Consider the following 27,822-nt stretch of genomic DNA (forward strand, 5'->3'; position numbering starts at 1 on the left):
AAAAAATTATCTCATGCATTTTGTGACAACTGGTCACAAGTAGAGCAGAGTGCCCATATTAAGTCACTCTGCTTAATGCCTTCTCACTACAAAAGAGATATGCCTTCTGTGCTTGTCTTGCCAGTGAATCAAACAGACTGGTAGAAGGGCAACACATTACTCCTCATGCTCAGAGTGGTGGGATATGTAGAATCGAATTTAAAGGGAACCAAGTGGGGAGAGCTGCATCTGCACCTGGGGGAAGTAAGCCATAAAACAGACAACTAAGTTTCACCTTCCTGCTCGACTAAAGGAGGCAGAGGGTGGATGCCTCTTCTCGTAAAAACCTTCTTTAATGTATGCATTTGTTAGCCAACAAACCAATCAACAGCACACGCTCTAACAACAATAGCTGAGTTTGTTAGAGCAATGGGAATTCTTTCCAGAGAAATCAGAGAGAGGTGGGTGGGATGGGATATCAGGGACCAGCAGATGCATCACCATCAGGGGCAGTTTAACAAACATACAGACAAAGACGGAGCAGGTGATCAACAAACCCTTTCCTAAGAGGGCCTCAAGCAAAGGGAATCTGTGACCTCCCAGATTCCATACCTACACTCAGCAGCAGCTCTTCACAGCTAGAAACTCTTCCTGATGAAATCTGAGCTACAATTTGTCCTACCATCAGCAGAAAGAGATTACACAACATAAACAGATCACCCCTCTAAGTCATTCATAGTTTTTCAAACAGCAAATCAGTCTGCCCATTTCTTCTTTGCCTGAACAAATCACCTCCTTCAAAGTCTTCAGTTCCCAAATCCCTTATGACCTCTGTTATCATCCTGTAACAAATGCCTACCTCAAGCTGATTATTTTAAAACGTGGGGCCTAACACTGGAATGCCATTCCAAAACCCGAATTCCAAAGCAAGCTACAGCAAATACTTTTCATTTAATCTTCCAGATTCCTAAGTCCTCTAAGACTTGTCTTCTAATACCACTTATTCTCCCATGCTGTTTTTTTGGGTTGTTGTTGTGTGTGTGTGTGTTTCTTTTAAACTGTAATGGTTTGTCTTACTACATTTTCCACCCACAATTTTGGCTATTTCCTATAGGTTATCAAGGTCATTTGGAAACATCCCACGTGGTGCTTAAAGCTGAAACTGAAACCAAATCTCTTCCCTCCCCCACTCTAAATTATTCCTACTCAAAGTTCACATAATAAATGTCTCCAAATGTTTAAAAGACTGCAGATTAAGTCCAAACCATTTGATCTCCCTTCAGGCAGGAGGCCTGTTATTTAAAGAAAACTCTAGGGAAAGCAGAAGTCATCAACACGCCTACATAAAGAACACATGCAGACACCTATATTTATTTCCTTTCCAATAAAAAGCCAAGACAGATGGAAAACTGAAATGACTTCATCTGACTAAAAGAACATTAAGCAATAGCCGAAGTCATGGTAACACTACATACAGATGCTACTGCTCATGATACAAAGACAGGTTAAAGCAAGATTTAAGACACTTTTACCTTACATTTCATGATTTACTAATCAATAGTTCCCATCTGTGCAACATGGAAAGGTCAAGAAAGCAAGTCTTGTATACTCTACTCACGTAATTCCTTGAAATCAAGCAGGGTATTTCTTCTTCCATCCTCAGCTTCTGCCCGGTTACTGGTTACACTGGCTGCCCCACCTGTAGCTTTTAAAGTTTCTTCATACATAAGCATGCTATTGAAACTGATTGTTGCTTCCATGCTAATACAGAAACAGAGAACATTTGAACTCCCTCTTCTCTCTCCCATCACCCTTAAATCCTTAAACAGTACAAATCGTACAGCTGAGGAATAAAAAACACCTGAGGAATCTCCAATTAGCCAACTGGTTGCTGATTAAAGCCTCCCTCAGCAGCTAGCAAAAATCTGTGCTTGATTAACAAGGCAACGTCACCTGCTGTTTGCTTGGTTTTCAACATGCTTCACCAAAGCATTTGCCAAAGAAAGTAGCAAACTGAAGAGCACTTTAGCTTGACCCAGAACTGATCTTGTCCTGGTCTTAAACAACATCACTTGTTTCAAAAAAAATGTTATGGACTCTGACACATTTTGTACAAGATCTGTCCCAGCTGAAGAAAGAAGGGGACAGACTGTTTAGCAGTGACAGGAAAAGGCAAAATGGTTACAAACTAAAAAATGGGAGATTTAGGTTGGATACAAGGAAACAGGTTTTTTATGATAAGGCACAGTTTGCTCACAGAGGTAATGGATGCCTGGCCCATGCAGGTATTCAAGGTCAGGTTGGATGGGACTCTGAGCATCTGATGTAGCTGTAGGCGTCCCTGTTCACTGCAGAGGGGTTGGACCAAGTGGCCTTTCAGGGTCCCTTCCAACTCAAATGATTATATGAAGTGCTATGAAAACACACACTGCACCAACCCTCTCAGGGAGAACAAGGAAGGAAAATTCAGTTTACAGATGCATCAAAGACTAAAATGAAAATGGAAACCATGCTGCCCAACATCCTGACTGAGTTCCAAGGAAGATTCACCTTAAAAGTTAACATCATCTGTAGGTACTTATGCTTAAAGTGTCTCTAGAAAAAGAGAATTCCATAGCTATGGGACATGGAAAGAAAACAAACCACAGGAACCATTTTAACAGCTCAATTACTTTCATATTTTAAGAATAAACCTTTTTAATAATACAAGCTTCAGATTTTACCCAGTTACATTAATTGTAATGATTTATAAAATTGTTGTGCAAGACCTGTGGCCATTTACATCTTTCAGTACAACTGCCATTAGATACCACCATTTAATATTAACTTCTAATTAAACTTCCCATCCATTACACAACTGTGAAACATGAACAAGACTAAGACTATTCCCTTCAGAGAGCCTTCTTCACCCTTGTGCAGATGTGAAGACTGCATTGCAGAGGCATTGGTGATGATAATTCCACACCACTTCATGTTGCTCTGGTAGATTGTGTGGAATATAATGGACAAATGTATATATATAAATATGTATATCTTAAAAACAAACAAAACAGAGAATTGAAGCTTGCAGGCTGATACAAAATGGCCACCAACTTTCTGGCCAGGCAAAGTGGTTTCTCCAAGTATTCAGAACAGTCCAGAATGAAAACGTAAAGAGGGCAATAGAGTATAACTCCATTAACAGTGCCAATAAATTGGTGTTTGTGATTAAATCAAGCTCAAAAAAGCAGAAATCGTCCTGACAAAACCAAAATCAAATACAGAAGTGTGCTGGTGCCTTTTATCTACTCGCTGTAATCTGTGTTCCAAGTTCATGATAGAAAATAAGCATGGTAATGGTCCCAAAACCTGTGCAACCAAGTTACTCATTGGATTGTTCAGGAACAGAGACAAAAGTGAATACAAGACAACAGAATGGCTCAAGACACAGAATTACAGAAGTAAAGAAAGACTGCTACGTGGCACAGAGCTCAGCTGAGATCTGTCATATACATATGCAAACTACAAGACATGCACTTTGTCTAAAGCACAAAGAAAATTAGTGATAAAGAAACAGACAAGAACCACCAAATAACTTTTTAACAGTGCAACAATGCAGAAATAGACTTCTGAGCTTGTTGCACCCTTGTCCCTGACTCTTTCCTGTATTAGGGAGAGGAAACTAGAAAGAAAACTGATGAGAAAACAAGAAGAGGAAAAAGTAAATAGGATTACTACTTGGCACTTTCTATGATGTTTTGTTAACTAAAAAGTATCAAATAACTCCTAAGCTCATAGGCATTCTACAGCCATTTACCTTCCCCAGGCCTTTGCCAGTGCAGAGAATCACTGTCTATTTTAGTGATGAGTGACTCAATGAAAATTCAGTGCCTGAAAGTATAGTTTCATTTTCACATATAAAAATTTAAGTTGGGATCAAGTTTGTTTGTGACAGTGATTTACTAGTCATGTGACGAAGAATCAAACTTGAGCACCATTTATAGAGAAATACTAAGGGGTAACAAGAAGCATGTAAACATCACTTACTGTTATTTCTCAACTTTAGATATGTTGACCAAGGTATTTACACAGGAAGAATTACTCAGGTACACAGCGTGTGGCCACAGAGCCACAGCAAGACACAGAAGATAATCTGAACTGCTATATACTTTGATTGTCCCACTCAGCCTTTCCCCCCCCTTTAAAAAGGAGTCTTGCAGTGATCATGATACTACATCTAACCTAAATTCATTCCCCTCAGCTTTTTTAATGGAATGTGACAGTGTAAAACAAGATTTGGAAGGTAAATTTAAAGGAAGAGTTCACTGAAAAGCAACATGAGAATATTTACCCTAAAGGAGAGCTCAGTCTTATCGCAGTGAAAACCATAAATGTAACTTTTCCATTCAAACTTAGTATTGCTCTCAAGGCAACTAGTGTGGTGCAACCAGCACAAACTCTAGATCAAATGAAAGAGGGGTGAAGTAGGTGCTCCACATGATTAAGTTCAACTACAGTTGAAATTAATTGTGTTCTAAAGTGATTAACTCCCATAAATTGAGAAAGACAGGCTGGTGTCATGTTTCAGTGAAAATAGTGTTTCAGACTCCCCACAAAAAGATGCAGGATTTTGTTCTGGCCCTGCCTAATCCGTTTACCAATTGCAGGGCACAGCCCTCTCCACACCCCCCTACTAGGAAAGGCAGCTCCATTTTCTTGTGCTTTTCAAAGTCGCAGGTTTAGTGGTTACAAAGTCCATGTTTTAAAGTGCACCGTCCTTTTAACAGGCTTTCCCTTCTTAAAAAAAAAGAAAATAAAATAAAACTTTCCGATACCAACAGCTTATAAAAATAATAGCTGCAATACTCCTCTAAAATTGCAACTTAAAATCAAGTCAGAACAGCAAGGATTCAAACACGAACAATTAAAAACATTCTCTCGGCAGAGAATTGCCAAGCAAAGCCTTAGATATTGCCTTTGCAAGCCTCTCCCTCACAGAAAATCCATTCAATTTTCTTCCAGCTGACAACCTCAAAAAAACAGAGGTCTAAATAAGTCCATCCTTCCCACCAGTCACCTACACAAGTGCAGGTGTGGATGCTGGTGCAGCTTTTCCATCAGCTCTTCCTCTGTCGGTTCCTCCAAAACATCTCTACAAAGAGAAAGCATGAGTTGTTAGGGACAACAAAGGGAACTTCTCAGCAATTGTTGCATCTCAATGTCTGCGCTGCAAGAACACGTGCTCGTTTCATTCTTGAAAAGTGGAATTAAAATTACAATAAGTTGATGCTCCCTAAAGATGCATCTACTTGCCAGTGATCCATCCTTTACAGATGTGTCATGGAAACCAGCAGCTGTTTTCCCACAAGGAGCAGGGAAACAATTTCCTGTGCACAGTACAATACAACTGAAGGTCAGTGAGTTTGTTTTCCTGAAAAAACTCCCAAATGAGAACATGTTCCCAATGCTGCTATTGAATATCCAATGTGCACCAGAAGTTCTACGTGTTTGTGATCATCAAGTATCAACTCACCACCCACAATTTCATAATAAGCCAAGAATGTGCATCAGTTTCCTCGTCTTCCACTTTCTTCTCCCTCTCAGCACAGTTCCCCCTACTTCTAATACCTCTTCTCCCATCACAATCTTGGCAGAAAGCATATAAAGGTTAGGCTTATGAGTCAGCTTAAAACAAGCCCAACTAAAACACATATTGAGATTCACCAAGGTAAAAGATGGCACGGTTTACTTCTGAGGAAGTAAACTAAGAGAAGTTACACAGCCTCTTACAACAAGCACTAAGAGATAAACAGAATAATCTAAATCAATCACCAAGCCCAATTTAATTCACCTGAACATTAGTTCAACTGTCCTCTGGTATTCGATATCTGAGAGAGACTCCCGATGACAGCGACGGTCCCACTTGTGAATAAAGTTCTGGAAGACAAAAGCAATGGAATAAAACTGACATCATAACACATCTTTACAGCAAATAAGCTGTAATGGATAAACATTCACATCCAACGAAATGCAATCAGACTTGTGACAAAGTTGCAAAATAAAGAAATGCATAATTGTCTGGGGAAAAGAGAACGCCTGCTGAACATCTGGGGAAGAGGGATGGGGAAAAAAATCAAGTAGACACACAAAAACCAAACTGCATTTCCCAGAAGGTTTTCTGGGCTCTTTTCATTTCCCATACAGATCATAACCTTTTATCGGGACTTAACATCAAATAATACTACTTCTTACCTCTAGAAGTAAAGCTATGAAGAGATTAACCCATATGACAGAGGAGATCAACCACCAGGCTACAAAATAGATCTTTGCCCACCTGCAGATCAGATGAAAGGAAATAAATGAGTCTGTGAGTCTCTGATAAAGCAGGCAGCAAGTAAACTCAGGCCAAAAGCAACCAAAGATAGGCCCAAAATCATATTTTACCTTCAAAGATTATACTACTACTTTCCTAATGTAAAAGAAGATCTGAGTCTAACAATAATAATCTTGACTTTTCATTCAGTTAGCCAAACAGATTTTCTTCCCCAACTTGACATACCTAAGAAAATCATGAAAGGGCAGGAAAAAAAACTGACTAGGAAAGGATGCTATGGATCACAGAACGATCTATCCAGGATGATATCCTTTGAGCGGCCAACAGTGACAGCAAATGGAACAAGTACAAAAACACTTCAAAATACCTACAAGGCTACCCCTTAAGTGCTCTTAATCTCCAACCACTTGCACTTTAGAAATGTATCGAGCTAGTGGATTCTGCTCATTTCAGATCCGAATGGATTTCTTTCATGATTTCTCCAATTATCACCAGACCACATTTAACATTTAACACATGTAAAAGCTTGTAGAAAAATGTTCCACCTTAACCACATGCTGGGTGAAGAACTGCTTCCTTCTGCTTGATTCAAACTGCAGTATTTGATATGTGGATGAGGCCATGACACCACAGAAATCTAACAGCAAAACTCCCAGGTTACTGCACTGAAATGTGACCAGCCAAGGATCACTGCAGCAGGCTAACTCAGAGGCTATTCTGCTAACTTAAAATTCCCATAAAGCAGAGCAATACAAATGAAAGATGTGCCCAAGGTTCTAAGCCTACCAAAAGATACTTACACACAGAATAAATACAAAAGCAAACTTAAATAAGTTACCATCATTCACTTCTGCACAATTGACTCTACAGTGAGAGCCACTCAGCAAATGTACGTTGCAATCCTGTTAACAGTCCACTTAAGTAATTCACACTTTTTTGGAACAAAATAACTATCAAAACCAGCTTGAATATCTTCTAAACACAACCACAGCTTTTGCAGCACCAAGCACTGAGCCAACCATTGAGTTACATAGTTAAAGACCACCCAAGCAAGACTAAGCTTTTTCCTACAAACCTGGAATTACCCAAAAGAAAAGTAAGAAGCACCTCTCTTTGTAAGATTGTAGGAACTGTGCTATCTGTACAATTCTTGTTGGTTTACTTTACAAGCCAGATTTATACGGCCCGGTATCAGTATTATTACTGCTACTTACGGACTTGAGTATCTCGAAAATGCTTCCAAAAAGACTTGCCAGTTGTTCACTACCATCACATCCCAGAGAGTCACTAATGCTGCCTGAAGAGAACGAGACAAAGAGAAGTTGAGCAAATGCATCACATACTTTAAAAGCCTCAGAAAACAAGGGACAGCATTGGGCAGAGAGGGAAGAAGAGCTAACACTGACTCACAGCAAAGTCATCAAAGTTGTTTGGCCAATACTCCAGTTGCTCATAGGTCCCACACTGCAAAGTGCCATTGTTATATGTTGTATTAACAACACTGTAAGAAAATGATGGTATGATATGAGCATATGAGCACAGCTATCTACATACAATACCTTAAAAATGAGATTCCTCTGAGTACCTTGTAGAAAATTAAATACCTCATTTGGACAGAAAACAGAGGAAATGAGTAAAGTATTAAAGCTACAGCAGGTTAAAATTTCAAGCTGCAGATGAGCTTTCTTGCAATTCCAATAGAGCAAGAAAAAACTGACAGAGTAACAGATGAAAAAAATCTGTGTGATTAATGCAAAGGCAGCTTCAAACACATGAAAAGAAAAAAACAAAAAAACAACTCAGAGGCACAGAGTTGCAGATGCATTTGAAAACTACTGAGTACTACTTTGAATAGTGATATTACCTGACATTTCCCATAGGAACCACAGCACCTTTAAACAGCATTATGCCAGTTATAGCAAACGCATAGAAAACCACCTGGAAGGAATACATACAGGCATTAGTTTTAGTCACATCTCTGTTTTTTGCTAGAAAACAAAGTGGAAAAGTCCACAAAGAGAAGGAAGACTGCACTGCTCCTTTTAGACATTACTGGAGTTAAGTTGAAGCTGTCATTCCACAGCCTACCAAAAGATGGGGCATATGGCCTTGCAATAAAGTTGACTTTATTCTTTGATAAAGATATTTTATCTAAGCATGTGTTTTGTCTGAGAAATTAGCTAATAAGCTATATTACTTTACCAGCACAAGCTCCAGGATAACATTTCTTAAGACTTATAACATCAGTTGATAATGGATCAGGTGTCAGTGTGACAGAAACTCAGTGGCAGCTCCTAGTTGCCTCAAGTAAAAGCAAGTTAAATTAATGGAAGTGGCAAATGCAATGGCAGAATTGCCTTATGATTAGTAAAAAACTACAGTTTGCTCTCCAGGCATGAAGGACATTTTGCCGTGGATAAGAACCACTTCATAAGCACCACATCTTATGTGCATGAGCAGGGGCACCAGACTGAATCAGTAAGGAGTAACTGCTAAAAAGGAACTTGAGCCTATAACCACAAGCTCCTGCAAATTGTTGGTCTTTAACCATTATCTCAAATTCAAGTATCTTAACAAAATAAGACTAAAACATTATAAAATCAATGCCCCACAAACTCATTTGCTCTGCCAGAAAGACAACTGCGAATCCAGAAACTCAAGAGTTAGGAAATGCAGCCAGGAACATCACACACTGTGACACATCGTTTAATCACACATTACACACATCAAATGCTCCTTGAGCATGACAGCATGGACTTTCAGAAATCTCCATGTCCAGATACACAATATCTCAAGATCTTCACAGCTCAAAATGATATTAAAGTTGTTATGCTGTCTAATTTTAAGATAGGCAGGTCAAAGTAAGGAAAAACTGCTTGTAGAAAACAGGTGATTTTTGCAAAACTGAAATATCCAACCTGAAACAAATACTTCGGGGAAGTCCTAAATAACCTTTTAAAAGCGCTCCTAAGAGACACTGGTAACTGAAGTTGAGGTACACTTTGTGCAGGCCAGAACAAAACAGCAGCTCATCACAACTCTGAAGAACTGCCTAATTTCAGCAAAACATTACCAAGTCACAGAAACTGCCATCCCAAGACCCTGATGTACTTCCTCACTGCCTTTCTTACAGATATCAGCCTAAGAAAGAGAATGTGCTTGACACTTTCACATTGTGACTTACCACCAAGATTCCTGCAAAGGCTCTCAAGTTTTTTACCAGGTCCAACAACGTAGTAACAACCAAAGACATGAACTGAAACAAAGCAGAATTTTATACATATTACATTTGTCACACTTCCAATCCTCATAAAATTAGATTTACTAGAAGGAAAACTGAGATACATCTGAACGCAGACAATCTTTCATACAGTGATAATCACATGATTTACGAACAGTCATACTCCTTTCCATATGCAAACATCAAGCTAAATTTTAGGCATGCTCAGACACGGTGACCTAAAGCTCTAGGTCTAAGACCAGAATATGGGGAAACTAACTTTAAAGTGTCCCACAGCTCCAGAGAGATTGACGTGGAAGCATTTCTAGTCTACAATACCCACCCACATCATGACCCCTAATTACATCAGGTAGATATTTCTGCTTTGTTAAACTAAAATACAAGCCCCACACTCCCAGTGGGAATTCAGGCATAGCATTCAAGCAAATCAAAGTGTAGGATTATAACAGGCAAAGTGATTTCAGATAATGAGTGCTCTGGTGTAACTATCCATAACTGGAAAGTGAAGAGAGTAACTCCTCTCAAATAAGCTTCTGCGGGATCAAAATGTCTAGTAGCATCTAATGAGAGGCTACCAGCTCCTGAGTACAAAGTTCTGCAAGGACTTCATGTCAAGTCACTAGTTGAGGCTGAAGCCTGACACAAGCTACGCAAGAATTTCTGGATGCATTTCTCTACCCATTTTACAAAGTCAGCATCTGCTATAGCAACATCAACAGGACTTCCCTAAAATCTCAGTGCAGAAAAGCAGCTAAAGAGAGTTTGTGAGGTGCCATGCAATTGTGTGGACAGTTAGAGCGCAGACTGAGGAATTACACTCCCATTCAGGTGAGACAGAAGGGAAAGCTAGTGCACGGTACTGGGAGAGGCTTTCACAAAATCTGTAATTTGATCAACAACGATATGAGAAGTGTGGAGGAATAAGTCAGCAACCTTCATATTAGGAATGATCCTCAGGAACCTGAACACAATTAGCATGTTCGCCAGTCGCACCATATCCCACAAGGATAGCAGGCCCACAAACTCCGGTCTCCTAGGAAAGAAAAAACACATTAGAGAAACAGGCCACCACAGAAAGACACTAGTGAAGTTAATGAGCCCTGGCTGAAGTTAGCCTTCGAAGGAAGCATAATGCTGACAGACTGCCCAGTGAACATTCTTTCTTATGTATGTATTCCATAGGCAATATATATACGCTTCATATCGCAGCTTGAGTGTTAGCTGACTTTTACACAGGCGTGCTGTGTGCTCCTTGCTGCAAGTGTGGACAGGTGATGGGGGAAGGAAAGATAACAATGACAAAACTACTTGGTAACAGATGCTAGATCACAATGTGCATCACAAACATTCAAGTTTAGCCTTAAAATCGTTTAAGACAGGACCACATAGAAAGCATTCGAGAATAATAGTAAAAATCTCAGTCTAGTCTTTAAGACATTACACCTACAGATCAAGCAACTGCAATTGTGATTAAAGGATGTATCACAAAACATGACGTTAGTGCCATCTGGACTCTTCTGAGCCATCATCTGTTTGCAGTGATGGACAAAATCACTGGTGCTTCAAGATATACTGTTAGAGTGCAAACAGCTGTTTACATTCAAGAATCACACTTGAAAGTAAGATTTGCAAAGTCCTCCAAAAGTTCTTTGCTTTCGTCTTCTGGTGTGGCTGTACATGTATTTTAAAAGCAGAAACAATAACTTTCATGGTTTTAATGATGAAAAAAGATTAGGATAATCATCCAAGAACTGTTTGGACTTTAAGTCAAGAGGCCTGTGCTTGCTATTCCAGTGCAGATAAACAGTTCTGTGGCAATTTCTCCACTAAATTTTAACACACGAACTTTAGTGACTACAACAGGGAGAACTTCTACTAGGTTTGCTAAGTTACATGCTGGGCTGACAGCAAAACAACACAAGTGTGCATGAATGTGTGTGTATATTCCCCTGACCCAACCCAGATGTCCAAGACAGTGATAATGGTTCAAGGAGATTACTTACCAACCAGGATGAGGAAATCCATATTCAGCAAAAGTTGCAATCTCCAAAACCTTCAGACAGAGGGAAAGGAAAAAGAGTAACAACTTTTTATAACTTGGTAATTTTGAGGTTTAAATATTACATACCTTTCTCAACAGAAAACATTTTCAACAGCTTTAAGCCACTATTATGACTCCACTTATTGCTCTGATATTGCTATATTTAACAACTCATCTAAATGAGTCCTAAGGTGATGCAGACAAAGATACTGAGTGAAATACATTGTGTGAGTTAGGTTTCAGGGTTTTACCAAACAATTAATATTCTGCCACTTTTTTATTCAGTAAGTGATGCCTAACTACAGTGCAGACTCCTCGTGGGCAGAACGCTTCCAAATAACATTAAAGAGGCTGCCTATAAGTGAGCTCAACGTTTAAAGCAATGTCAAAAAGCCTATCTCCAGGAAAGGGACATTCAAAGTATCATTCCAAAGCATTCATATCACGTAAAAACCTGAAACTGGCTCAAGCTCTTCAACTCAGCATATCAGTGTTCAACCAGGAGTAATCCTACTGACATCCTGCTAGATCTTGCAGCTGAATATCACCCTAGACAGCAAATCCAGGTATACAGAAGCTGACAACAAAACAAAACAAACTTACCAGCAAAATTGTAGTTAGAAGTCCATCAAACCTGTTGCTTGGGTACGACAAGTATCTTTTCAAGCCCATTGCCAAGATTTTCAACAACATTTCCATCAGATAGTATATGATGAAGAAGCAGTTGATAGTCTTCAGCCCCCACAAATGATAATAATGATTAGAATTAAACACGTTAAGGTGACAGCAATATCCATAGAAATACTGTTGCATCTTACCCCTAAGAAGAAGTCATCTCTTTCAGAAGGCTGCTTATCTGCATCCAACACCAAGACCACCTTAAACAATAACAGACCTTCCATGACTCCACTGTTTTACTGATGAATTTTGCAACAAGAATTTTTTTTCTTTCTTTCTTACTTACACAGATAGAAACAATGTTTGCAAGGGCAACAACGTTTCCCAAGTAGCCAAAGTAGGGATGGCCAAAGGCAAACTGCATTTTCCGCATAAAATGGGATTGGTACTCCGGACAGGGAGGGTGCTGAAAAGAACACAATTAAACTGAGAGGCAACACAAGTATTTTAATAACAATGCAGAGGAAAAAAAACCCAGTTTCAGATTTAAGAAACATACCTTTTCAAAGCAAAACTTTTCAAGCAACATGCCCATTTTAACTACGTTTAAATAGAAAAGTGCTTTCAAGCTCTAGCTATTATCAGCAAGAGATCGTTTCCGAATAGCAAAACTGTTGGTGATCACAGCACACTACAAGATAATAAAGGGAAAAAAAAATCCAATCTCCCCAGTGCCTCAAGGAGGTAAATTAACCACCAGGCTATTAATTGCATATATTCCTTCCACCTCTCCCAGCATTCGCCTCCCTCAAGGAGAGGGAAAGATCTTAGTTCCACATAAATACAGATTTGTTCATAACCATGCTAACTTATGGCACTCTGTAAACAATGATGAGACACATACTTACTTGCTTAATGGCATCCTTGTCTAGCTCTTCAAAGAGCCTCTGGAACTGGGCAGCTGACAAGTGGTCACAGGAGCATACTTTGAGTGACTTCACATGAAAGAGAAAGCCAGATCAACATCTGCATTAGGTGCACCTTCAGGAAGTACCACCACTCTCAGACTGAATCAGTATACTTAGCAAACAACACAGGCTGACATAATCACAGAGCAGAGCGCTATGTTCAGGCAACTCTATTTACACAGCCTCTATCCCAGACAGCAACAGAAAGCAAGATGTGTACCTTCACACTGGAGCCAGCCAACTGCTGGCATACCGTTATCATCAGCTCTATGTCACCCCCTTCTCTTGGCATTAGTTCATAACATCTATCTCCAAAACCTGCCACAACTGGTTATTAAAAAGCAATAATATTTTTGGAACTGTTTTTCTGATACCATACCTGTAACTTTTACATCCTGAATCTCCTATTGAGGTAAATGCTCTATCTGAAAACTCTGGTGCAAATGGCAAAATTAAGGCTTTAGATAAGCAAAACAACTGGCCCTGTGGCCTGATGCATGTATCAGAATTTAGAGGAAGTACTACAGATACATGAACCCCCATTTTCAAATGGCAAAGGTACACCAAGCTGTAGATAGCAGCTTCAAACCACAGTGAGAGAGATTTTCCTTTCAGAGATAAACTAAAGTATCAACATCTTGGCTCTGGAAAACAAAGTCCTCGCCTACACCACCTACCAGTGAATACCTTCCTCTTCAACCCAACCACAGCAGTGGCAGTCTTAGGTTGGAATCATTGGAACAAAAACTGTCACTAGGCAGAGTCCAACACATAAGCAGACAATGATCTGGGCTCAGCTCACACTCTTAAAGAATGCAGAACACAAGCAGCTGAGCTGAAGACTACTGCTCCTAAATCAGTGCTGTGATTTAAAAAGTCAGTTTCCACAGATGTCCCATCAAGAGGGTATAACAGCCTCCAAGGATTAACAGAACCCAGCTCTTACCATCACAATTGCTTGTTTGCAGCGAGAATCCATTTCAACTTTCTGCAGCACTTGAAGCAAGGCTCCAGCACTGACATATGACCTATCCAAAAGAAGATAAGCTTAAAGGATGGGTCCTGAAAGAGATAGCTTGCCATCAAGACAATCAATGGCTCTGGTTTTGTTTTCTTCTTTTAAAGCAAATAAAATTAGAGGCAGCAATGAAAAGGAAATTACCTATAAAAGTCCCAAAGTAGTCACTGTAAAAACCCACTTGAAGAATAGAATAAAAATAATAGGCAAAACCATTGTTCTTCAAGGAAAGATCTTCAATTCATATAGTGCTCTGTTTCTGAAGGAGCAAACTTACTTCTGACAGGTTCTTGGTGACACAAAGTACTCAAAGGTAGGCCAATAATCTCATCCAACTGGTGAAGGGGATCTCTGTCTACACAGTACCCCCTCACAGAAAGCAGCCAAGGCCCAAGAGGTGCTCTCCCTTCAGCAGCTGGCCTCTACATGAGTCCAGAGCAGTTCCACTCTGGGCCCTCCCCTTCAGGATGCACAGGGAGCACAAGTGCCAACAATTTGCCTGTGCCCCCTGGGCCACCTACACCTCTTCTCCAGCTCAAGCCGTGACCCTATCAGTTCCCTGCACACACTAAAAAGAGGACTGAATATTTGGTCTTTTCTGCTGGGTGCACTATTGCCTCAATATCCACCACTCACTGTTCTGAATTAGCAGGAGCATCTTTTAGGGAAGAAAGCACTTCAAACGCAGCCCGGATTCCCAGCCGTCTTCTGAAGAGGGAGGACTGAACTGATTTCTGCACAAGAAAGACACCACAAGTTAGGAAAACAATAGGAGGCAGTCTGGTTAACATTGTTCTATGGGAAACTGAACCAGATCATAGTCAGATCAGAGTTGGAAGGGATCTTCAAAGATCTCCCATGTGATGAACAAGGATAAACAATATGATAAATGAAACAGATGACACAGATGAGATCTATAAACTATTCACCCAGTCCTTAGGCAAAGCCAACTGCAAGTTTCAGTGAAGGCCATGCCTATTTAACTAAATTTGTTTCCAAGAAGTCTAAACACTGTTTTCTTTCCCCTCCTGCCGAAGTCCTCATCATCAGCCACTAGATATGACTGCTAAGATACCAGACAGACACTCCCACAGTTTAAGGGGAACTGTTAAAGGATCAAAGGCTGAAATCAGCAAAGTCCATTCTTACCAGAATGACTTAGAGACCAACAGGAAAACCCAGTTCAGATAACACACTGATCTTCTGGCACTCTCCCAGTCTCACAATTGGAGAAGAGATTTCCTAGCTCTCACTCCCTACAAGAGCTCTGTACAAGGGAAGGAAGGAACCGAGCAGACAAGGCTCTAGACTCAAAGTAAACATGGTTTACTTACACAACAGGGAAATGCTGTTCATTCTAAGCTACAGAAGCCATCACCATGCTGATACACAGAACAAAAACACTCACCAAAACACAGCTTTAACCTACAGCCCATCAGTTCAGCTGTCAGACACTACTGCGTTTGTGCAGCACAGCCCCTACCTTATCCAGTCAATTACTCAAAGTAGCAAAGATGAACTTTCATCTTACTCGTGCTGTCTCTTCTTTTTGAAATACTCTTGCCACAGCTCACTGCATTTCTCCCATATTGCTAAATTACTCTATCTCATTCAGAAACCAAAAGAACTTACAACCTTTTCCTACTAAGGAAATCCAGATAGCACTCCCATCTAAAGATGGGAGTCCCTAATAGAATAGAACACACTACATACAGCTTGTTAAGGAAGGAGAAAGAACTCTCAGCACACAGTTAAATCACCATCACAGACTTCAAATTCCTTCCACAACTTGTCAGCTACACTTATTTAGTCAGCTTTTACTTCTCTTATAGACACCAGGACAGCAAGTTGTTTTTAGTGAAGGCTTCTCATACTGTGCTACTCTGAGAAATTAAATGCTGGGATTAGCAACAATAGCTATTAAAAAAGGACAACAGTCCTTGTTCCCAGTTTCATTGGTGTTCACACTTTAGTTTATCCTTGTATGCTAGTCAGATCTGCATATCTAAAGCATACATAAACATGTAATTTTCTTACCTGAAAGGCATCAAGCTACAACAGCACAAGTGGGTAAAAATATATACCTCAGTTTTATGAATCTTTCTCATCTTAAAACTGTATTTACAATCTGGATTGGAATACTTCCATACACAGTTAAATCCATAAACACTCAGGATTTCACAGCTGTAAGGTTACAGTAGAACACAGACGTTGGCAAAGGTTTACTCACCAGAAGGTACCCACGAAACTGGTTGTAGATTATTGCTGTGAGTAGGTTCATCAGAAATAAGTTACCTTTTGAAGAAAAAAAATGACCAGAATTATTGGGATAGATGCTTGTTTCTCAAAGATACATCGCGTTTCTCTGATTCTAAGCCAACAACTACCTAAGCCTAAACATTTTCATATTGTACAGCATACAATGCAATACTCAAACTTCTCTTTCAACAAGCAAGAAAAAAAAATCAGCTTTGTTAGTAATCAAGATACATTTCAAACACATTCCAAAAGAGGGGTAGCTATTAGTTTGCAAAGACAAATAAGATTCATAAACTTCACAAAACTTCCCCCCCAAAGAGGGAAAAAATGTCAGTGTACCACATATGCACTGGAAAGAAGTTTCAGCATAGACAGCAAATCATAGGTAAGAATTCAAAAGAACATTTTCTTGAATCTTGCTTCTAAAAATGTAGTTTGATGTTGTATAGGCAGCCATGTATCCGTTCTCTAATGATAAGTTACAAACAAACTGAACCATTTGTGAAACTTATCTCGCAAGACCAGCACAGGGAGAAGAAATAACAACTCTTTAAAAAGCCAAAAAGTGATGAAACCCTCCAGGAAAAATAAAGCCCTTTTCAGCTGGTATGCATGAATGTCAAATCTACGATCTATTTAAGTTAATGAAGACAAGTGGTGACTTACCTAATACAGTGAAGAGTATGAAGAAGATGGAGTATGCTCGATTCTTAGAATAAGCAGGAATCATTACTGCAACAAATTTGACCAAAAGGTTACATTAATTTCATACTTACGAGGGGAAAAACAACAAATAAAGGAGACCTCTGTCAATTTTGCTCCACTTCAGAGCTGCATATATAAATTACAGCAAGGAAATACAGAAGTCCTATGTAATTTCATGCACAAATAATCATCACAGAATCTTCCTAAGAGCTTTCAGCTACAAGAACAGTTACAGCAGTCTGAGGACATTTCACCGTTCATTGATTAATAGAGACAAGAGTTATTTCTGAAACAGACTCTTACCATCAGGGTTATTTGCCGTAGTCAGCAGGACCAGCAGCGATGTGAGAGAATCTGGCAAATTCCGAAAGTAACCCACCCATTCCTTATCCTGTTGACCATCCTAGTGAAAAACGTTCATTGTAATCAGAGAAGCACTTGGAATCATTAAGACTGCCTTACCAAGGAAATGATACATAGACAGTTTTAGTTAATAATCCATTCCTTATGCACACAATTAGATCTGCCACGTGGAAGAAAACACAAGACAAGCATAAAAACTAGGACAACACAGTGGTCCTACAGGAATGCAGTGCAACCGCTCACTAACAGTCAATAAAAAAAACAGAAGGGAAAAGAGCAAGCTGAGAGAGACAGGAGGCTCCAAATAAAAATTCCATCCATCACCTCAAACCCAGGAGGGACCATAAAGACATAAGCAGACAGCACAGGGATCTAAAGCTGCCCTTGATTGATAGAAAAAGCCAAAGGAGAGATGTCCAGGGTACCAGAGCTAGAACTCTAAACGCAACCTAAATAAAACACATCACAGATTGTCCCCATATTCAATCCGAATTCACATTAAAATTAAGCAGAAAATTGGAGCTGCTTACTTTTTATTCTAGCTACACAATGCTGTACCCACTTGTTTTTTTCCCCAAGTTCAAGTAGAGACGGCTACAAAAGATGCAGAGTGCAAACAATACGAACATGAATCACATAATACAGAATAAACAGCCATTAAATTTGCTGAGAAGAATGAAAAAATGTATCTCCAGGGCATATATTTAAGACAGTGTGCAAATCTAGAGGCAAGCATTTTATTACTAACACATCCTTTGAGCACACTGCCTGGTTAGCTGCTATTAGCTTGTATGGGTATCAGGTCAGAGCATCTAAAAAGGAAAAAAGAAATAGCTCTCTGTAATTTCCTATTTTTTTTTTTACTTAAGTGTATTTTGAAGTGTCTGCTGCAGGGATATAAAAATGCATTTCCATCTGCTGGGAAAGATCACAACTGAAATTATATGTGGCATGCACATATAATACAAAGACACTGGATTCGACTAAGAAAAGGGGAAAATGGAACTCAACTTCTAATTCCAGAAATTCTGTAACAGGAATTCAAGGAATTTGCTGATCCTAAGACCAGAAGCTCAAGCACAAATTGCAGGAGGAATGAAGGCTCAGTAAAGATTAAGGAAAAACAAAGATTACTGCAACAAGTACACAACAAGTCTTAGTGATCACATAAACAAGGCTGTGGAAGGCCTTAAAAAAGGAAAGGAGTGCAGTACAAAGAAGGATACATAAAGATACAGGAAGCTTAGGAGAAAGGACACCCCAAAAGCACCTGAACACAAAAGTGACATTAATCACATTTCAAATCAGCTTTTGGGAAGTGAGAAACAAAACAAAAATAAAAGAGAAGCCACAAAAATCAGAAGCCAAAACATGAGAGAAACACAGGCAAAAACCTACCAAGGCAAGGCCAGGGATACCAGTACTGCAGATAGCTTAACACTGCAGTAAACTTAACAAAAAGCTAGATAAGAAAAGGGAAAAAGAAAAAGAAGTGTGAGATAATAGAAACAAAAAGCATCAGGATTAAGAGCAATGGACACAGAACAGCATAAGTGGGTTCAACAAAAGCAGAAAAAGTAACGCAAAGGATCGACTGGAGAATTGCAAGAAGTTGCTGCATTTAGCAATCTTTAAACTTCTCACTTGTGAGAAAAGCATCGGCACCAAGAAGGTGTGGGGCCATAAAAATATCATGTGCAACTTACAACTCTATAAATAGACTTTAAACTCATCCCAGTGGGTCTCTCCCAGGGAAACAAGTTTCACCAGTTTGATTAGAAAACCAGACATGCAGCTACACGAGTAGAAAAGCAGTGAGATCCACACACCAATACAGACGGTTACCTTTGTTCGAGCAAACAGCAGCATGGCAAACATGGTAAAGAGAGACAGATGAACAGCGAGTAGTAGAACAACACTATTGGAAAGAACACATCATGTGCATTAATATCAATGTCATCCTTAATGTCCTTTGCTAAACGTACAAATATAGCCAAGGATATTTTTAGAGAGCTAATAGAAGACCATCCAAGCTTTGATTCATAAGAATCTCCTTAAGATGAGCACACATTCTCCTTAGAATGAGCTTAGGCAGTTCTAAATCAAGGAGATTCTAGCATCTGTTTTCCTAAAACCATTTAGAAACGAAAAGCCTGAAGTAAAGCATCCTAAAAAGGACACAAAGCAACTTGCTGTGCAGTACTGATGAGAGAGGGGCACCTTTGTACCTTACCCACAGCGCCACAACGTTACAGTAACATGGCATAGCCCTTTGCCCAGCTGATGACTCAGTTCTTCCCTTACAAAGGGGCAATACTCAACAGAATTAAGAAAAAAGAAAACCACTCCATCAGCATCAAAAAAAAAAATCTTCCTTGTCACATCACACGCATTCTTGGGAAATTTTACAGGATACAGGATTTACAGCACTGGGGAGCCACAGAGTTACCACAGCTTCCCATCCATCACTACTTGATCTCAGCAACCGCTTCTAGAAAGCTACTGAGGCATCACACTCCAGAACTCAAAGGGTAACAGACTTGCTATGAAGGGAAGTCTTCTGCACCTACCTTGCCATTTCAGGCAATGTGCTGTTGATACTTTTTAATGTTTTCTTCATCATCGAAGAATTCTGAAGGAGGAAGAAAGGACGAAGGATTCTCCTTATTCTTACAGTCTGCAAAACAAAACAGTGGATCAGATGCTGAGTTCCCGTGAAGTATTTGTGGTCCTAGTCTTAAGTGTGTGCTTGTCAAAACAGATCTAAATATATATACAGGCTTGAACCAAAAAAGATCATCAGTGCAGCACAAAAGGCTGTTCTCAGAAGCTAAATCTGTCCCACCAAAGTCAAAAAAGGCCTAAAGGAAATTTTACAGACCTCCTTCCAAAAGAAAAACTGTTCATAATTAATGGTCTGATGAGGCTGTCGACATTTCAACTTGCATTTTTAAAGAAATTAACTTTACTGCTGGGTAAACACGACAAGCAGGCCAAGCGATAACACTTCTGCATTTTTTGCCGAGATCCATTTCAAGAAGTGAATCAATAACAAGCCATTTTCATTAAAAATAGACACACTTGAAATTAGGGTTTGGTTTCAGTTTTCATCTTTTTTTAACGTATTACAGTCTGCTTATAACACAGCAATTTCTGCCTCTGACAAGGCTTAGATGCCTTAGCATACCCTTAAACAATCAAGCTGTCCACATCTCAGTAATTTTACCGTATCAGTATTTTCTTAATGCTGACTGCAAGCAAGCAACAACAAATCTGATCCATCGTGGCCCATCTCAGCCCTCCCCTTGGTTCTCCAGGGCATCAAACAGGCCCTGCCATGCATCCCTCTGCAGCTTCTCTCCCTTGCCTCGCTGCCCAGACACGTGGCACAGTTTCTGCCGAAAGCAGCAAGCACTTCTTACCTCTGTGCAGAGAAAGCTCAGCGATACAACCCAATCAGTAAGGGAAATAATTAACGTCACGATATAAGCCATCAGCCATTTATTCTTCCAAAATTCTTCCCATCCGATTAAGTAACTCTGGGGGAGGAAAAGAAAAGAAGCACCACAGAACAGCTCTGTTTATTACAAAGCCCAACTTCTACAGCCTCCAATGAGCAGCCACGCCAAAGCCATCCATTCAGAGCCAGGTGGAAACTCTGCTCACCTTCACAGACACATCGATCATGAAGACCAGGAAGCACAGCAGCTCAATGCTTTCAGTCAGGCCGCACGGAGGATCCCACGCAGGAAGGCGGTATCGCACATCTGATGTGATAGTAAGCGAAGACGGTGTTTCAATGAAAGCCAAAGCCAGGATTATGGTAATGGTCAAGCTCAAAATCCTGCTCGGGTAGAAATGGAAGCACTTGTAACACAGCACTTGAATAGCATGCTCTACAGGAACTGCAGTAATGCTGTAGTAACACCGACGTATTACAATAGCAACTGCTGACATTCACATAGCCCTAGGTGGGGTGGTTTTGAAAACTGCAACAACAAACAATCCTGCTTGTATTTAATACGGTTAGAAACTGATATCTGGAAAACTAACATACCCTGCTGGGCATCACACCAATAATCTATCGTGCAGTAGTCCTATGGCTGTTCCAAAGAGCCATCTACTTCTTAGATTGATCTGAGTTGGAAGGGAGCCTTAGAGGTCATCTGGTCCAACTCCCCTGCACTGAACAGGGACACCTACACTAGATCAGGTGCTCAAAGCCCCATCCTGCCCAACTCTGAGCATCTCCAGGGACAGTGCATCAACCACCTCCCTAGGCAACCTGCGTGCCACCTAAACTGTAAAAAAAAAACTACTTCCTTACATCCAGTCTAAATCTCCCCCCTTGTAGATCATAACCATTTCCCCTTGTCCTATCACAACAGACCCTGTTAAAGAGCTCACCCCCTTCTTCACCCACATGTACACACTGCTTCCTACAGCATGTTCTAAAGAATAAAAGGACAATTATCTAAATATTTAAAAAGAAAAAGAAGAAAAAAAAGAAGAATTTTTAAGACTTGCTCCTGACCCAAGAAGCAAAAAAAGAACAAGTTCTCACCACTGGCAAATTCTTGAATAATACCAGCGATACAGTCCCAGAGATTTAGAGTCCACACGGTGATTTATAGACCGATACTGTAAGGAGAAAGCAAAGCAGAACAAAACAAAGGATGGTCGAACCATTGCACACAGTCTGCTCATCACAGGCAAAAAATAAGGTTACAAAAATAAACCATGCCCTCGTCAACAAGGCCTAAGGCTTGAGACAAACCCAGTTGCACAATAAGATAAAGAAATTACTGCATGAGTTATTACTAAACGAGCACTCACCGATGACTATATCTTGACTACAGACTATGTGGGAGCAATGGGAAAGATTCTAGTGTGGTCTTCTCAACCTAAAGATCACTTTGTTACTGCCCTCGTTACATGTAACAGCAGCTGTAGTAACATAGTTTATGTCTCCATCTGCTTGCCAAAGAGGCCCATGCACTTGGTTAGGTCACCTCTCCAGCACTCCTTCCATTCATACACCTTTTGCCTCGTCCCTCCAAAGAGCAATATGATGCCCACAGCTGCGAAAATAAGAAGCTTCAACCTACAGCTCTACACAAAGGGAACGGAGGCTTCCACGCATCGTCAGTTCTGCTCAAACAAAGAGTTCCAGCTTCTCCATTGAAACCAGCCTCAAAGTTTGCCAGCTCTGAAGCTCTGTAACCACGTCTTGAGGCAAATCACAGGGTTTGCCCAAAAAGAAAAGGGCACATCTACCCACAAAGCAGCACAGTCAGCGCCTGCTGGGCAAACGGGAAGAGGAGGCACTATTTCAACACAATTTCATTGGGGAAAAAAAACAAACCACGTTACTTCTGGGCAGAAGAGCACTGGAACTGATGTACTGTGCAGGGATTTGGGGTTCCGAGTTGGCTTTGTAGAGCACGGCAGCACCGGGTGACAGCACGCGTGTCATACACCCAGCACGGGGCGCAAAGCGGCTCACAGCCGGGTTGGACTTACTTGTATCGCGTCTTCGATAAAAACCACGGCCTGCTTGATGTGGAGCTCCTCGGCAGCTCCGGAGGCTGCGAAGTTAGAGAGAAAGAACGTCTCACCGCACGCCGCGGGGCTAAGAGCCAACAGCAGCTCCACCGCCGCGCTTCTCCCCGTACAGGGACGCAGAGGTCGACCCAAGCCGGACGCGTGACACCGGCACTCTAGGAAGCCCCCGGGACGGCGGAAGCAATCCGCGCTGAGCCGGGGCAGCACGGGGCAGCACAGCGCCCTCCGCCACGCACTCACCTCCCCCCGCCGCCCGCCAGCTCCTCGGGGGCAGCAGCGGCTCCGTCTCGGCGGCAGCTCCTGCCTCCATCAGCTCGGCTCGCTGCGGGCCGGCCCGGCCGGGGGCAGCCACCCTGGCACCACGTGATCGGTACTGCGCCGGGGGGAGGCGGAGCACGAGTATGGGTCGGTACCGCCCCGCAGCAGCCAAGGGGAGGGGTGACCGGGGGTGCGGGCGGTCCTATTGCGAGTGACCTATTCCGAGAGTCGGAAAGGACCTTGAAAGGTGACCTACTCCAGCTCCCCTGCAGTGACAGGGGTCTGGTTGGGTCGTTTCTGAAAGCGAACACCGAAAGAGAAACAAAGGGCTGAATCGAATCGGCTTTATTGAAACGTGAATCGAGAGGATCTGCGAAGCATCCTATGAGATCGGTCCGTTCTTTATAGTAATTAGTGACTGCAGGATGAAGGAGAAGAAAGTGCTCAGTGTGTAGTTGTTGGGGACAGGCAGCGATCAGCAGATCTTGCCACCCTGCCCATGGCAGGGGGTTGAAACTAGATGATCTTGGAGGTCCTTTTCAGCCTAGGCCATTCTATGATTCTGTCATTCATTCTATGATCTTTGGTTTCTCATTGGCTCCTCAACCATAGCAGATGCCCACCTTCACGTTGACTTTAGCACTTGCCGAGTATCTGAGTCTAGAATGAAAAAACAACAACCAAACAGCATTTAGGAAGGACACAACGTATCCTTCTAAGCATCCTTTGAAGCTGAATGGGGCTGAACTTTTTCCATGGTGAGCATTCAGGTTTCCTAGGAAAACACAGCAAATCGCCACTAGCCAAAGAAAGGGCAACACAGATGGTCTGAGTGCTCATAGTTGCTTTCGGAAAGACCCAAAGCTTTGGAGCCAGAACTAGTTCCTTAAAGTCAGGTCCTGCTTGGCTCCTCAGGTATCTGACAACCTCTGAATCTGCACTAGTGGTTTTCCTTAGCCCTTACAGGATTTATTTCCTCTGAAATGCCTCGAAACAGAGCATCTGTTGAGACCTCAGCTTTGCAGTCTCAGATTTGGCCAAGATCAGTCGAGGTGTTTAAAGTGCTTGTTCATTATGCAGCACATACAACTCTTCCTCTGGAGTACGCATGACACCATCATTTCCCTATCAAACCAAGTTTAAAGGGGTCAGCTTTAGGAGTAGCACAAACTCCCTTCACTTAACATTCTTGCATTTTGAATCTCATGTAGTGTTTTGCAAGGGGGAGGGAGAACTCACCAGCAGCAGCGCAAGAGCCTGTTTGTCTGTGACAGAAGCCTGCACACACCTCTTCAAGCTGATTTCCATTGCATTCATAGCTGGTGATGTGATGAATGGAGATACTGCATCCATAAACTCATCAACAGACCCAAAAATAAAACTTTCCATTATTTTCTGGAGGAGTTCACAAGGTGAAGCTGTAGCTGGAATAAAAGTATAAAAGAGCCAAGCTGGAGAGCATGAAAATTAACCAAACCCATTGAAACAAACTATTCTTGAACACAACAATAAAACATGCGCATGTATATGTCTATATGGTGTATTTTGCTGCTGAACTGCTTACAGCCTCTGAACTCTTCGCCGTGCAGGCAGCATAATGGGGACAGTTAGACATGGTGTGTTATAGTGCTGTATTGTGTGAGAATCCCAGGCATCCCTGACCCCCTGGCACTGCCAACCCTGCCTTGCTCACTCAGAGGTCCTCAGGACCTCCACAAAAGGCAATTTTGCAGTTCTGATGGAAAAATAGAGGCGCATGATAAGAACAGTTAAAGAGCAAATAAGAAACAATTAGGAGTATGTCCTTCAACTGTAAATTATGTTTTCCCATTGTGAAGAGCTCTGCAGATTGTTTAGAGGTTGATTAAAGCCAGCGGTACTTACCAGGATGGCAGAACACTGCCAGCATGGTCAGCCCTAGCAGCAATGGCAGTTTCATTCTGGAGATGTTCTCCTGCTGTATACTGACAATCAATCTGAAAGACAACTGGACTCACCTTATAGCCATGCAGACAGAACGCTGCTATATATCAGATGTTTGGGTCTGATCCACCCACAGGATGACGTGAGCAGTCATGTCACTTTGTTGGCCTTGTATCCTGCTGCACTAGACAACAAGTGCCAATGAAATACTCTCTGGAAGCTCTGCATGTCTGCTCTTCCCGCTTGGAAAAGCTTCAGGGTGAGGTCCCTGGACCCTTCCCAGGAGCAGCAGACACAAACTTCATACTTTCCTCACCCCAAGTAAGGAGCAGGGCCTGTAGCATTCTGACCAGCATCCTCCCTTTCCTTCCCACCCACCACTCACTCAAGGACTGGGGTACTTTGAGATAAAAGGGAGATAAAGAAATGCCTTGCAGCTGTGTGTGAGAGCTCTGAACTGCTTGAGGAATAGCTGAGCAAGTAGGATGAGCTGCGAGAAATGTTGAAACTTCTCTAAGGAAAAGAGTAATGCTCCCACAGATTGTTGGCTTTGCCACATCTCCTCACTTTTTGTTTGCCCATTTGTGTCATTCCACACTGCCAACAGCTTCAATATTATGTTTCTAAAAAACAAAGATTGTACAATATTGAAACCCTCCCAAAGGGTCCTTGTGTGGATCAAACCCACAATGCAAACATTTCACTGGAGAGCAACAGAAATCCAGATTTGGCTTATATACATTTGAGATTGCAAGGTGTGTTGTTCTTTTTATGCAGTGATCCAAACAGCAATGATAGTTGTTTCAAGATTGGTTTGGAGTGACAGGAGATCATTAGCAAGTGCTTTCAAACCCAATTTCCAAGCACTGTGAGTGCTACTGTAAATAGTTGCCTTGGATTATATTTCCTACTCATTTTTCTCTCTCTGAACAAAATAAATGCCTGATAAAAGGGTAAGAGCATCTTGAAGCCTCCACTGAGGAGCGCAACCCTTTGTACTCATTGTTTGTATTCACAAAGAGGCAACATTTCCCAAGGATACTTACTTTTGGGAGGATGAAAGTTGGCGGACCCAAAAATTAAACTAAGATACCCTGCATACACTGTTGCTTCTTGTGGGACTGTGTTTCCTTTCACATTTCCTTCTCGCTGTGCAGACTGGTGTGATAATTACAGTCTATTCCTGGGTTTGGGATTAAGAGGGGAAGAAGAGCTGGTGATGACTTTTTGTTTGCTTGTTTCCCTGTCCACTGTCCTGTATTCATCACGTCTGTGTATGGTGACGCTGGTGGCAAAATGATCTCCTCCTGATAGAAATGGATGAGGAGTGTGGGGAACACAGAAGTGAATTGAAAGAGTGCACAGATCATAATGTGAATTTTCCTACGACTACAAGTTTTGTGTGACCCAATTACCAATTCTCAAGACATGTCAGTATTACTGAAACAGTATCTTTCATCAGTTCCTTGTCTCTGAATGGCTCACACTCAGGTTTTTGCTTTTGATTTCAGAGAAGAAACATTTATTTCTGGTTCACAGCAAAGCAAAAACAGTTTTCATGTTCCTGGAATGGGCAGAACTGTGTTCGGTTTTGTTGATATGGAAAGAATTGACTGATTCCTTGGTGGACCCAGAAATACACAGGCATGTCCTTCACTTTTTCTGAGCTGGGGTACTTGTTCACCTCACCATCAGCAGCTAAAATGATAGGCTGTATGGACTGTATGCCTAAATCCAATGTTTGTTTTTAGGCAGTTCTCTCATCTGCTCTTAGTTTCTATTACCAGAGTTATAATAACTGGCCTAGCTGGTAGAGATCTGGATTCAAGTATTGCTACTTGTCTTCAGAAAGGCCTGCTGTGATCCTTCAGCAAGACATCAGCATCTTGGTCTTTAAAATGCTTTGCTTGAGGGCTTGTCTGTGTGTGCTGTATAATGTCTAATAACTCTATACAATGATTATGTTATTTATTCCTTATCAGAACAAATGGCATCTTGTCCTAACAGCAAAAAGGAGAAAAAGAAAAGACCAAACATGTCTACTTATAAAAACAGAAGAGAGAAATCATTTTAAAACACCATCCAAATTTTATTTAGAGCTTGGATTTTACCTCTAAAAAAGATCTAAAATACATTGGAAGGTGACTGGGTTCTGTACTCAGCATGCAGAGCTGAGGAGCTGCCACCATCCTGGTTCCCTCCATTTTGTTATATGTATTTGTTACTTTTCCGGAGGCTTTGGATGTGAGCAACTGGAAGCTGCTGGGGTTTTATCAGCAAGTGGATCAAATACTTGGTGGTTTAAGCCTCTGTTCGGATATGTTTCTGAAACAGAAAGAGCAGTGAATGTAGTGTACTCACTTCAAAAAAATAACGTAAAAACATGCATAAATCCTTAAAAATACACAATCATAGGGAAAAGCTGAGTTTATATGAGCTATGTATTGAACTTGTAACCTCTGGCAGGTCTTGTGTGAGGGCAAAGGCTTGGTCTCACACCTGCAGGTGCTCACAAGGTCAGTACACATCGTGAGATTGTGGGTAAACACTTGCAAAGACCAAATGTGCCAC

The 27,822-nt window shown here is 41.2% G+C and overlaps 1 protein-coding gene and 1 long non-coding RNA gene across 2 annotated transcripts; both read right to left on the reverse strand.

Moving 5' to 3' along the window:
- Positions 1–2,638: 2,638 nt before the first annotated feature.
- Positions 2,639–23,441, reverse strand: TPCN2 (two pore segment channel 2). Its single transcript, XM_072339007.1, has 25 exons — positions 23,311–23,441; positions 23,029–23,093; positions 22,070–22,146; positions 21,172–21,349; positions 20,928–21,044; positions 20,076–20,182; positions 19,351–19,423; positions 17,446–17,545; positions 17,104–17,169; positions 16,409–16,473; positions 14,815–14,912; positions 14,107–14,188; positions 13,101–13,187; positions 12,539–12,658; positions 12,393–12,452; positions 12,178–12,306; positions 11,537–11,586; positions 10,467–10,566; positions 9,477–9,548; positions 8,157–8,230; positions 7,703–7,793; positions 7,507–7,589; positions 6,211–6,292; positions 5,810–5,895; positions 2,639–5,110 (listed from the first exon to the last, which is right to left on the reverse strand). The coding sequence occupies exons 1-25, from the start codon at positions 23,378–23,380 to the stop codon at positions 5,032–5,034; spliced, it is 2,211 nt and encodes a 736-aa protein (XP_072195108.1). The 5' UTR covers positions 23,381–23,441; the 3' UTR covers positions 2,639–5,031.
- A 290-nt stretch (positions 23,442–23,731) lies between these two features.
- LOC140253626 (uncharacterized) lies at positions 23,732–25,593 on the reverse strand. Its single transcript, XR_011903919.1, has 3 exons — positions 25,326–25,593; positions 24,568–24,752; positions 23,732–23,988 (listed from the first exon to the last, which is right to left on the reverse strand). It is a non-coding gene; the product is annotated as an uncharacterized lncRNA (long non-coding RNA).
- Positions 25,594–27,822: the final 2,229 nt, after the last annotated feature.

The sequence above is a fragment of the Excalfactoria chinensis genome, chromosome 5 (assembly GCF_039878825.1).
Source record: "Excalfactoria chinensis isolate bCotChi1 chromosome 5, bCotChi1.hap2, whole genome shotgun sequence".
Lineage (NCBI taxonomy): Eukaryota > Metazoa > Chordata > Aves > Galliformes > Phasianidae > Excalfactoria > Excalfactoria chinensis.